General features: G+C 38.0%; 1 protein-coding gene across 5 annotated transcripts in view; it reads right to left on the bottom strand.

The window, feature by feature from the left end:
* Positions 1-12,807, bottom strand: part of dcaf6 (ddb1 and cul4 associated factor 6) — a 156,190-nt gene that overhangs the window by 923 nt on the left and 142,460 nt on the right. For all 5 annotated transcript variants that reach the window (XM_069889246.1, XM_069889247.1, XM_069889249.1 and 2 more), the window contains 2 exons: positions 2,125-2,213; positions 982-1,087 (listed from right to left, as the gene is read on the bottom strand). In XM_069889246.1, the coding sequence (XP_069745347.1) occupies positions 982-1,087; positions 2,125-2,213 (195 nt within the window). The remainder of the gene's footprint in view (positions 1-981; positions 1,088-2,124; positions 2,214-12,807) is intronic.

Here is a 12,807-nt window from a genome sequence, read left to right as displayed (position 1 = left end):
TAAGAGAAATGAATATTAGGCTGATGATGCTTTATCAGAACTGGAAAGAGTAAATTTTGTACTTGGTTGCAGAGAGGGTGGGGAGGGATAGTACAAAGGGAATCTTTCAGTTAAATTGCAAATATACGTATGAGAGGAAATCTGAACAAAGGAACAGTAAAGTTGTAAAATGCAGAGCTATGAAACATATCTTGCAGGTTAGACTGTGCTAATGGAGAGAAAACAGCCAATATCAGCTGGATTGGCCAGTTGTGGTGCCGATAATGAAAGTGCATTTCTTGAAGTTATTGAATTCTCCATCAAGGCTAGTCAGAGAATGTGATGTTCCTGAAGTTCTTAATTGAGTCTTCGAATGGTGAAGGAGGCCACTGACAGTTAGGTCAGACTCATAGTTGAATAGAGAATAAAGTGGCAGGCAACAGGAATTGTGAGCTTGCCCTGCAGATTGGAGTAAAGGTACTCTGGCAAGCAGTCATTGATCTGCATTTATTGTAATTTCTCTAAATTAGATGCATCACATTGTGAATAAAGACAATAGATTGGAAAAATTGCAAGCGTGTCACTGTGTCAACTAGAAGTCTGTTTGAGATTTGGGAAAGAGGTCAAAAGCAAGGGGGGGGGAATGGTTGGTAGAGATAAAAGAGCAAACGGAGTTGGAAAGGGGATAGTAATTCAAAAAGGGAAGACATCGCACGTCTGGCGATGAAATCTCATTGGTGGTGAAAGATGATTCGTTGAATGTAAAGGCCTTGGTCTTACCAGGATAGAGGTAGCTTTGAGGATCAGGTTAAAAAAAAATGAAACTGGAATCCAAACTTGCACTGTACACTCCGTTGACCGAGTTCTTTCAAAAATATAAAATCCTGATGTGCTAGGAATGCTTGCATTATTTAACCGACCATTGGGTTCACTTTATTTGTATGTGGACTACTTTAGTAGCTAAACCAAGTGTAAACAGGGCCTGCTGTTTGCAATTCCTACCTGTTCTAATATGATTGAGTGAAGCCAACATTCTTAGCATGAATGATGCTGGAACTGTGATTGTGTTCCTGGTCTCCTCCAACATTAATTCATTGCGACTGATGACCTGCCAAGAAGAATGCAGTTATAAACATCTTTTTGAAAGGATCGCTGAGGATTTTTTGCACAAATTTAATAAGTGCTCTCACTAACATGGCAAATCCTTCTGTGCAAAAATCTAAATTTTTGTTTCTATTTAAATTGTGGCAGTTACCAAGGTTGGAGCAAAAGTTTTAAAAAATCTTATGTAGGGTACCTTGATAAAGTTGCCCCAGGACTGCTCAGTGGTAGATCCAGCCATTTTGACCAAGCCATTAGGGATAGTTTACATTTTACTGATTGTACAACATCCAAGAAAATGGGAATATAAATTGATACTCAAAATTGGTTACAACAAACAGAAATGTGACGGAGAAAAGTTTGTACCTAATTTATAGATGTCAAGGCTACAATATAAATGAACAAACCTATCTGGACTTGGACAAACCTGAAGATGAATGTGCAAGACATGAAAATCTGTCGTATGGTAAACCCCTCCATGCAAAAGTCAAAATTTCACTCTCAATACCACACAGGCTTAAAACCTGGATCAGACAGCACATTTTTTAAAAATGATACTCAGATCAATAAGGACCTAATTGTGTCAGGAGGATTTGTGCACAAACCTCCAGCTCGAAGTATATCGTTTGTGGAACTACAGTTGGGAAAATGAAGCTTCCTTTAGTCTGATCTAAAACTAGTGTTAGATCCCTGCTTCCATTTGGCAAAGGGCCTTTTTTTAAGTAATCATGTACAAAAAGGAAGATGCATTACCCAAAAGTGGAGTTGGGAGAAGCACAATTGGAACTTCTAGCCTATATTTAACATTGTTCCTACCACCACCACAACTACTACTCCTGACTTTCCATTTGGACTTCCTCTGCATAGTGTTGTAATTTATTCAATCAATCAAGTTTCCAATGACTTTAAGTATGACAAACCTGTATTAACAATATTTATGTGAATGAAATTGGACAGATTTCTTTCCAGAATAAGACTCTTGTTTCATCATGAGATGATTTTCAAACAATTTGCACATCAACATTGATTGAACTGATTGCATACCTCTTCTGCAAGTTTTCTGTCGAAGGCTGGTATTCCTTCCAGTGGTGTCCAAATCTTGACATCATAGTCAATACCAGAGGATGCTAGAACTATGTAGAACAGAAACAATACATATTTAGTTATAAAAGCAAGCATGGGCAAAAAAATCAAGACCATTAATTTTTAGGAACATTTCACTAGTTTTCTATTTAAGAGTCATCCTTTTAATATTGGCCTTGTAACATGGAAAATATTGATCCAACTGTACAGTTCTCTTCAGCAAGATCACATTAATTAATGTAACATTTTCATTTTTCTTAAGTAATTACAGGTGCTCTGCAAGAATCTGGTAATTTAAAAAAAATCAATGAATTCCCCTATGTATTTTAATAAAGTGCAAACATTCTGAAGCACCATGGTTTTTGGATTTACTTTTTATGTAACCTATACTTTCAAAATAAATGCATTTTACTTTAATTTCATCAACTTTCCAAAATCAAATTCTTCCCAAGGCCCTGATAAAATGTATGTGTATTTGAAATTGGAACAGTTAAATATTTCAATCAATCAGGCCTTTATTGATTCTAGTTTGATCGATAACTCAATAATCTGATCAGACTCGCTGACTGAATTTCATAATCTTTGCCTCGTTTCTAATCAGAATAACCAAACCAGACAATTCAGATCCTAATGATCGAGATGATTCATTTGATGGTTCACGATAGTGGGTCATGGCGAGTGCAACGCTATTACAGTGCCAGTGACTCAGGTTTCATTTCACACAGTCTGCAAGAAATTTGTACATTCTCCCCGTGTCCAAGGGTTTCCTCCCATTCCAAAACAACAAGGTTGTAGGTTAATTTGGGTGTAATTGGGCAGCACAGCTGGAGTCGACTTCTACCGTGTTGAAAATACAGTAAAAATAATTCAGACACTAAATCTGTAAAACCACCAACACAAAACCACGGTCTCTGGACTGTGAAATGCAACATTTATCACTGAACCACGTATAACCATCTAAATTTTTAAAAAGCATAAAATTCTGAAATCACTCAGAAGGTTAGGCATCAACAATAGAAGAAAAATAACATTAACATTTTAATATTAATGACCCACTCAGGAATTAATACGCTGCTTTGTGTACATTGATTATTTATTGCACTGAAACACATTATACATTGACCCAACACTTTAATTGTTAAGCTAATAAAGCATTTACAAGGCTTCAAGCATGAATGAAGCATTTCTGGAGTGTAGTCCTGCTTTGTCATAATAAAATGGTGAAATGTGTTCTTCATTTTCTATTTTTATTCTCAAGTGCCATTTGATTGGAATCACTACTTGCATAAATGCAGCTGTTTTAATATTAAAAGATATTTTGCAAACAGTATAGCTATTCCTTATAACAGGAAATATATTTACATAAATGCCAATGAAGCAAAATCTCAATGATTTGCTTAATGATGGCCATTCAGAATTCACATGTCAGTATATAAATGAAGTTTATTTGTTATTTATTTTATATATTTTTTAGTAAAGTTAGTTTGGGGGTTGGAACAGGAAAAGACACTCACAGATAACATTTTGAACAGACAACCTGGCACCCAAAACAACTGTAAACCAGTGTTATTCTCAATTGAATGACTGAAACAATGGATATTTTCCTAAGTAAGGCATCTGTTCAATAGAAGGCCATCTGCTGATGACTCAGGTTTTTGAGAAATTGAAACTGAAAGCCAGTATTGATCAAGTCATGTGAATGAGACACTTGAAAAAAAAATCAGTTTTTATTCATCTGGAGAGACAGAATTGAAGTGACTTTCAAGGGAGATGGTCACTTCTGCTTCTTGTCAGAGGAGAGCAGTGATACTGTTAATGGTCATTTTTGATTGACCTATGCCTGGGTAAAAGAAACAGGATCAGTCCTGTATTTTGATCATGACCATTCTAATGGTCATTTTGTTTAACTTGCCTGGGTTCATGGAAGCATCGTGGAAGTCATGTTTCGTAACCCCAACACTTGGAAGAGGGGAGTATGAAGAAACAGTTCTCTGAAAGCAACTCGACAAGAATTTGTAAGTTTTAAGAAGTCTGTGACTCAGGGTCTCACCTACTTCATAATCACCTGCAATGGATGGAGTCTGAAAGCAACTCGACAAGAATTTGTAAGTGTTAAGAAGTCTGTGACTCAGTGTCTCACCTACTTCATAATTACTTGTGAACATCAGTTTAAAGGCTCTGAGTTTCAACACAAGATTTCTAAAAGTGAACTTTGAATGGACTTTTCAGAATTGTGCCTAAGCTGTAATAGTTTGGGTAATCCACACACACAAACATTTGCACATAGTTGGGGTTAAATTTTAGATTTAAGATATTATTAATAGTTAATAATAAAAATTGTTTTAAGATACCACTGTCTAAATGAATTTATATTGCTGCTGGTCTATGATGTAACACATAAATAGACAAATTAAAATATAATAGCACTGAGGATTGGCGCAGCCAACATGAGGGTGCTGTGGGGAAGGCTACAGTCTAGAGTCCTTTTGTTACCGGGCATTGAGTGGTGGAGATGGAGGGGAAGCAACTCAAACAACAGGGTGAGAAATGGAAGATTTCAATATGTAAGTCCACTGGGAAAACCAGGTTGGGACTCAATCTCAAGAGAGAGAATTTGTAGAATGCCTATGAGATGGCTTTTTAAAGCAGGTTGTTAATGAGCCCACCAGAGGATTGGCTGTACTGAATTGGGTGTTGTATGAGGTGACTGGAGAGCTTAAAGAGCAAAGGAACCATTAGGGGGCAGTGAGCACAAAATCCCTGAATAAAATTTGTGATTTAGTAAGGAGAAGCTAAAGTCAGAAGTCTTGGTATTTTAGTGTGGGAAAAGGAATTGCGGAAGTTGTTGAATAACATTGTTTCATTATAACAATGAAAGAAGAAAAATGCTGCACCACCCTTTGTAAGAGGCAGCACCTACCAGCATTTTCAAACCCAAACAATAACAACTTTTATTTTTCAAACATTTATTCCTTGATTAATTCCTGTTGCAATGAGCGCCAACTGTACACCATCACAACAAACTTAGACGTGTCTTTTTTAAAAAAAAACCACCTAATCAAGAAGTTTCAGTAGGTCACAGCACCATCAACGCCACCTATCACTCCACTCCAACCTGTGGCAACATCAGGAATTTCTTGCAACACTCCCACCTCCACCTTCAGTGGTGATGACCAAGCTGCTTCTCTGCCCTTCAGTGAGAATGATCACTGCAGGTTCCCAATAGCTTCCCATCCCATAACAGCCACCATCACTACGACCGCGGTCACACTGATTCACTAAAATTGATCGAATAATTTTTATTTGTTTTAATTAATTTTTCTTAAATGTCTGTATAGAACACATTTATTTAAATGTTTAATATTAAAAGTGTTTGGGCCCATTATTTAGAAGTTTGTTGATGTTTTTATGACCAGAAATACACAGGAGGAACTTAATTTGTTTTTATCATTGAGCCTATGGTAAAATTGATTTGTTAACGTTTCATTTAAAGTAGCACTTTTCAAGAACATATCAACAACATTAAGTGAGGACCTGCTGTACAGAGGCATGAGAGGAACTGGACAAAGTAGATTGGAGGGGGGCACCTGTAGAGAAGACAGCAGTGCTGCAATGGATGGAGTTTCTGCAAGGTGCAGAATAAATACATTGCAAAAAGGAAATATTCAAATGGAAAATTGTCATAATTGTGGGTGATAAGGGAAGTCAAAGCCAATGTAAAAGCAAAAGAGAAGACATACAAGGAAGCGGATATTCATCAGAAAATAGAGGATTGATAAGTTTTAAAAACTTGCAGAAGGCAACTAAAAATGAGAGAAAAGTATGAAAATAGGCTAGCAAACTATCAAATACAAAAAGTTTCTTCAAATATATAAAGAGTAAAAGAGGTGAGAGTAGATATAGGAATACTAGTAAATGATGCAGGAAAAATAATGATGGGAGATAAAGAAGATGGCAGAATGTCTAGTGTTTTGCATCAGTCTTCATTGTGGAAGGCATTAGCAGTGTGCTGGATGACCAGAGGTATCAGGGAAGGGAAGTGAATGCAGTTACCATTTCAAGGGAGAAGGTGCTCAGAAAGCTGAATGGTCTAAGAATAAATAAGTCTTTTGGACCAGATAGTTTGACCTCTTGGGTTCTGAAAGAAATAGAAATAGGGGTAGAGATTGTGGAGCCATTGGTATGGTACACTTTCAGGAAATCAATAGATTCTGGGATGGTCCCGGAGGCCTGGAAAATTTCAAATGTCACCCCACTATTCAAGAAGGGAAGGAGGGAAAAGAAAGAAAATTATAGACCTGTTAGCCTGGCATCTGTGGTTGGGAAGATGTTGAAGTTGATTATCAAGGATGAGGTTGTGGCACATGACAAGATAGGCCAAAGCCAGTGTGGTTTTTTTTAAAGGGAAAATTCTGCCTGGCAAATCTATTAGAATTCTTTGAAGAAGTGACAAGCAGGCTGGATAAAGGAGATGAAGTGGATGCTGTATTTGGATTTTCAGAACAATTTTAACAAGGTGCTGCACATGAGGCTACAAGATAAAAGCCCATGGTATAACAGGAAACATAGTAGCATGGGTAGAGCATTAGCTAATTGAGAGGAAGCAGAGAGTTGGAACAGAGGGATCATATTCTGATTGGCTGTCAGTTGCTAGTGGTGTTCTACAAGGTTCGCTATTGGGCCCACTTTTTAGGTTTATCAATGATTTATATTTTGGAATAAAAGGCACTGTTGAGACCTCACTTGGAATATAATGAACAGTTCTAGGCTCTTTATTTAAGAAGGGATGTGCTTACCTTAGTGAGGATTCTGAGGAAATACACAAGAATAATTCCAGGAATAAAATGGTTATCATAGGAGAAACATTTGACAGCTCTTGGCCTGTAACTTATTGGAATTTAGGAGAATGAAGGGGATCTCACTGAAACATTTTGAATCTTCAAAAGCATGGACAGAGTAGATGTAGAAAGGTTATTTTCCCATAGTGGAAGAGTCTAGGACAAGAGGGTATCCTCTTAGAATAGAGATACAGAGGAATTTCTTCATCCACAAGGTGCTGAATCTGTGGATTTGTTGCCACAGGCAGTTATGGAGGCCATGTCTTCGGGTGTATTAAAGTAGAGATTGATAGGTTCTTGATTAGCCAGGGCATCAAGGGTGATGGGAAGAAGACTGGCCAGTAGGACTGAGTGGGAAAATAGATCAGCTCATGATTAAATGGCAGACCAGACTCAATGGGCTGAATGGCCTATTTCTGTTCCTATGTCCTATGGTCTTAATGACAAGGTTTCAGAGTGGTGGAAATTTTTTGTAGTATTTTGGAGAATGGCTTCACATTTCAAACTATGTTTTTCATATATGGTAAAATTCCTTAGAACCATAGAACACAACAGCACAGAACAGGCCCTTTGGCCCATCTAGTCGATGCTGAATTATTTTTCTGCCTTAGTCAGCAAATAAAATCAAAGGGACCTGGTTCAAAGGCACAGAAATCCCATGCTTGAGAAAAGTCACTTCCAACTTACATTAAAACTGCTACAACTGTACTTGCCTAAAGTGATTGTGAACATTATAGAAATGACTAGATTTAGTCCTGGGTTAGGATTATACTCACCTATATAAGATTTTGATTGCGTTATGTTCTGTCTATGACAATTTGAATTAGAACAACTATGCACAGAATTCAGGTCCAACAGGACCAAATATTTCCCTATTTGATGATGCCACAGATCTATGTGCTATTTATCCAGAGATAGATTTCCCTTTATATTGCAGGTGGAAGTGCTGAGCTTCAGTAAGAATGCTCCAACTTCCACTCTATTGACATGCCAGCTGGACTGAAATGATCTTTAGCTTCCCTGTCCCCAAGTGAAAACTCCTACCCAGAGGAGGGAAGCACCAGTGAACAGGATAACAGATAGGCTATGCATCTGTGCTTTTGGTTACCAGCAATGTGCTTCTGTTGATCAAAGGAAGAGGAATAATAGTCCCTGATAAATTGCTGATAAATATAATGAAGATTATATATTTGTTTTCATAAAACAAAAGTAGGCTGGATTAACATTTAAGTTTTTAATGATACACACCTATTATAATCATGATTTAATTTATATTAATCTACCTTTAATTTAGACATACAGCACGATAATAGGCCCTTTCAACCCACGCGTCCATGCCACCCAATTACTCGCGAATAACCTACACCCGCAGAGCACCCAGAGGAAATCCATGCAGTCACGGGAGAGTGTACAAACTCCATAAAGACAGTGCTGGATTCGAACTCCAGTTGCTGTAACAGCGTGGAACCAACTGCTACGCTAACCACGCCACCCTTATTAAACATAACTTAGATAAATGACTGTCCATTAATTGTTTCTTCAAAATATCATTGAGAAAAAGTAATTTTCTGATACAAATAATTAATAACACAAATAGTTAATTGAGCATAATATTTATAAAATGGTCCTCTATGACACCACTTCAGCTGTTGCACTGTCACCTGCTCTCAATAATATTCTGCATTCCCCCCCCCCCCCCCCCAGGAATGATTTTAAAGATTTCTTGAAAAGCCAAGTGAATGACAAGAGAGGATTTGCATTAAGACAGCCAATTTCACAATATTCCAAACTGCTTTCGAGCTTGGAAAATACTTTTGAAATGTGGTCAGTAATAAATTGTACAAATAATAACTGCTAATTTTCACTCAAAGGGCACACAAGCAGCAACACGATGATGGCCAGATAATTTATTTTCGTGATATTGGTTAAGGGACAAATAGTAGCACTGTGGAGTCATTTACATTCAACCGAGTGCTTAAACAATGCTTTCATCTAGCACCTCACACAAAAGATAAAACCTCTAACAGTATAACTCCCTCTGTGCTGCAGTGTTGTCAATCTATATTATATGCTCAAGTCTTGAGATAGGACAAACCCACAATTAATGAAGAGGTAGTTCTACCAACTGAATCACAACTGACAATAGAAATTTGCCAAGCAATTTAAAAACACTCAGCGTCAGGAATTAGTAAAACTTTTTTTTAAAAACCAAAATTAGACTTTATTTACAATAAATAATTTACAAAAGGAAAATAGTTCAAAGTCACTTCCCACCCTTAGTTTCGTATCCATGCATTTTCATTACATTGTTACATTCATTTCTATTTACACCATTACCACCTCTGTGGCATCATCCTCTTCCCCCCCCCCCCCCCACCCCCACTATTGTTTAAAGGCTTCCCCTTGGTCTCAAGCCCCTCATTGCCCAGTAACGGGAGGACTCTACTACAGTCTGTGGCCCTTCCCCACAGCATCCTCATGTTGGCTGCACCAAGCCTCAGTGCGTCCCTCAACTTGTACTCCTTCTTGGTAGGGAAGTTGGATTAGTTGTCCACATTATGAGCCTTTCCAGGCAAACAAAAGTAAACAAACTTTGCGTATTTGATATGGAAGAAAGTTGAAATAAAAATTCCTTAGGCTCAAAGGAATGATACAAGGTAAAAGGCAAGAAAGGGTACAAGCAGTCCCCGGATTGAAGATGCCTGATTTACGAACAACCTGTAGTAACAAATTGGCAAGTTGACCAGAAGTAGAATGGTGTCAACTTCCAGTGTGAGGATGGTTGAGTATAATTTAAAATTTAGATTATAATTAAATTCAAAATTGGCACCTTCCCCCCAGCTCATCACTCCAATGTGATCCTTCCCCTCCCCCCCCCCCCCCCCCCCACCAACCTGCTGGCCGCTGCGACGTGGCGCGGCCGGCATCCCGGTTATTCCAACTGGATTGGATAGCTTCTGAATCAGATGGAAAAATTGGCTCCAGTTTTCCATGTTGTAAATCACCCAAATTAAACTCTTATCTGCTCATTTTGGTCGCTAGAACCATTATGAGAGATGACAACTTGTACTCCAAACTAGCATTGTTAAAACTCAGTGATAAAAGTCTTTGCTGATGGGTCTTGAATTTTAAATGTTTTCCTCTTGGTTCTTCTCTGCTACCAGTTTGCCATTCCAAAAATACTGGCTGCCATTCAGTAACTTTCAAGAGTTCTCCTCTCCTGTTTGATTCTTGGATTTTTAAAAAAAATATAGTGAACACTAAACAGAATATGATCCATATATACTCCATCACCTTGCCAAAGTCATCCTTTATATAGTAGCTTGTAGCATCTATTGACATATGAAGTGGGTGCTGATGTGATTTATTATTTTTACTTTATGTCATTGATATGGTCATCAAAGACTGGCTATAGAACTCCAATCTGTTTTGCTTAGAGATCAATCTTAGATTTGCTATGTACAGTACTGCATTATTATGTTTAAGATGTTGGGAAGTGTTTTATATGTATTGAAAGGCAAAATATATACTAAATAAGCTATATAGTAAGATAAACATTTGCCAAACTGAAGCTAAATAAGGACCATATGCACTTGTTCTGACTTAAATACAAATTAGAGTTAAAGACTGTCCTAGGTAATGGAACTTGTATTTAACCTGGGGACTGTCTGTATAAGCATAAAGATTAAGGGCAATGGAGGCCAGCAGGTGAATTAGTAAACATATAAAGAATGTACACATTTCTGTATTTGCATTATAGGTATCTGTTTACCTCTAATGCCTCCAAAACTAATTTTAGGGCTGTCAATAACATAACACTAGTAATTAATGAAAAATGCACCAAAGCTCTGAAACAAAATGCTAGACCACACCTTCCACATGCTACTTTCAATTGTGCATGGTGCCTCAGCCATCAGACTCATTCAGCTCAGCTCCAGATATTCATTCTATCTTCCTCTCTGTCACTAGGTTTCCTGCTATCTAGTAGATCACATCTCAGGTTCTTCTTAGGCATACTTGTTCACCAATGCCCAGAACAAATGCAATAGTCAAACTCAGATCTGGCTACTGGAATTCCTGCTCTTCCTCTTTTCAATATCTCATCCAAAAAATATAGACTTAATCCCATCTAATAGATGGGATGCCTGTTAAGCACCTGTATAATGGAAATGATGAGTCAGAATGCAGGATGGAGATCAAGAACCGGAAGAACAATCTTACTTTCAATGTCACCAAGCTTGTTATTGATTTTAGGAAGGGGAGGCTGAGTGATCACACACCTATCCACAATGATGGGTGGAGATGGTTAGTACCTTTAAGTACCTGGGATGGTTAGTACCTTTAAGTACCTGGGATGGTTAGTACCTTTAAGTACCTGGGAGTCCTTACAATAAAAAAAAAACCTTTCTTGGAACCAGCACATTGATGCAACCATGAAGAAGTCATTTGACATGTGTGACAGAGTATTTAGAGGTGGTTTGGGAGGAATTGTTAGAGCAGCTTGCACACACACATTTTAAAACACAGGATTTGCAGAGTGCTTTTTTTGCAAGAGGCAACAAAGTATCAACATACAGCTTGCCTGAGAGCATGTGATTTTTGCAGAGACAGAGAACAGTTTTGCTCTCAGAGAGGGAGGTAGTGAAACAGAGAGGAGACACAGAAATCAGTTCCAGAAGGACAAAGCTGGCTAACTTTGGAAGGCTGCCAGGTCAAAGCAGAAGGCTGGCAGTCTGAAAGGTGATCTGAAAGAAAGAGGATCATCTGGAGAACCCTGAAGGGGGCAAGTTTCATCAGCAAGACTGATTAAGAAGGAATTAGTTGTGGATGTCCTGGAAAAGGAATCTCTCTCTGAAGACCTGAGTGGTAATCATTTGCCTGTTAAGCACCAAAGACTGGTGAACTTTGTTAATGCTAACTTCTGTGCACAGAACAAGAATTGCCTACAACCAGTGAGATTGGAATGTGATCCAAAGAACTTTTCTAATCTTAAATATACATTACACACATCTGCTCTTAGTATTGGGGAGGAGGAGGGGAAATAAGTAGGTTAGGTAGGTTAAATAAGTTGATAGTAATAAGTTAAAGTTTAATTCTGTTTTCTTGTTCAAAGATAATTAAAAATGACTTTTGTTTAAGTAACCCTGTGTTGTGGTGCATATCTAATGCTGCTGGTTTTGGGAGTCCTCTGGACTCCGTAACACATGTCATTAAATACTCCATCAAATTCCTACAGATGCACTGTGCAAAGTATGCTAACAGGTTGCATCACAGCCTTGTTTGGTAATGACTGCCCAGGAATGCAGAAGACTGCAAACATAGCTTGATCCATCACAGGCTCTGACCTCCCTTCCACTGACGGCATCTATGGGAGGCACTACCTCAAGAAGGCAGCCAACAACATAAATGATCCCCCATCACTCTGGTCACAACCTCTTGTCATTCATCTCTGAGAGCTGAAGGCACAGAAGCTTGAACACCAGCACCTCTGTTTCAATAACAGCTGCCAGGCTCGTAAGACTCTCCTCACCACACGAATCATAAGCCACAAAAAGGCCTGTCCGCACTATTTATACAGCCACATTTTTCTTGCACAATAACTTTTAACTATCTTTTGTCATTTATTATCTCTTTTAATTGAATTTAATATATACTATTGTTTTTCAATGAAATACTTGTTCAACTGCAGCAGGTAAGAATTTTAGTGCACATGTACAATGTGCATGACAATAAACTCATTAGTACATCCACCACATACATGCACAAGCCCACCATTTGTCCAAAGATTAGTGCTTATGCACATCTA

Source organism: Narcine bancroftii, chromosome 7 (assembly GCF_036971445.1).
Source record: "Narcine bancroftii isolate sNarBan1 chromosome 7, sNarBan1.hap1, whole genome shotgun sequence".
Lineage (NCBI taxonomy): Eukaryota > Metazoa > Chordata > Chondrichthyes > Torpediniformes > Narcinidae > Narcine > Narcine bancroftii.
This window is presented reverse-complemented; position numbering and strand designations above follow the sequence as displayed.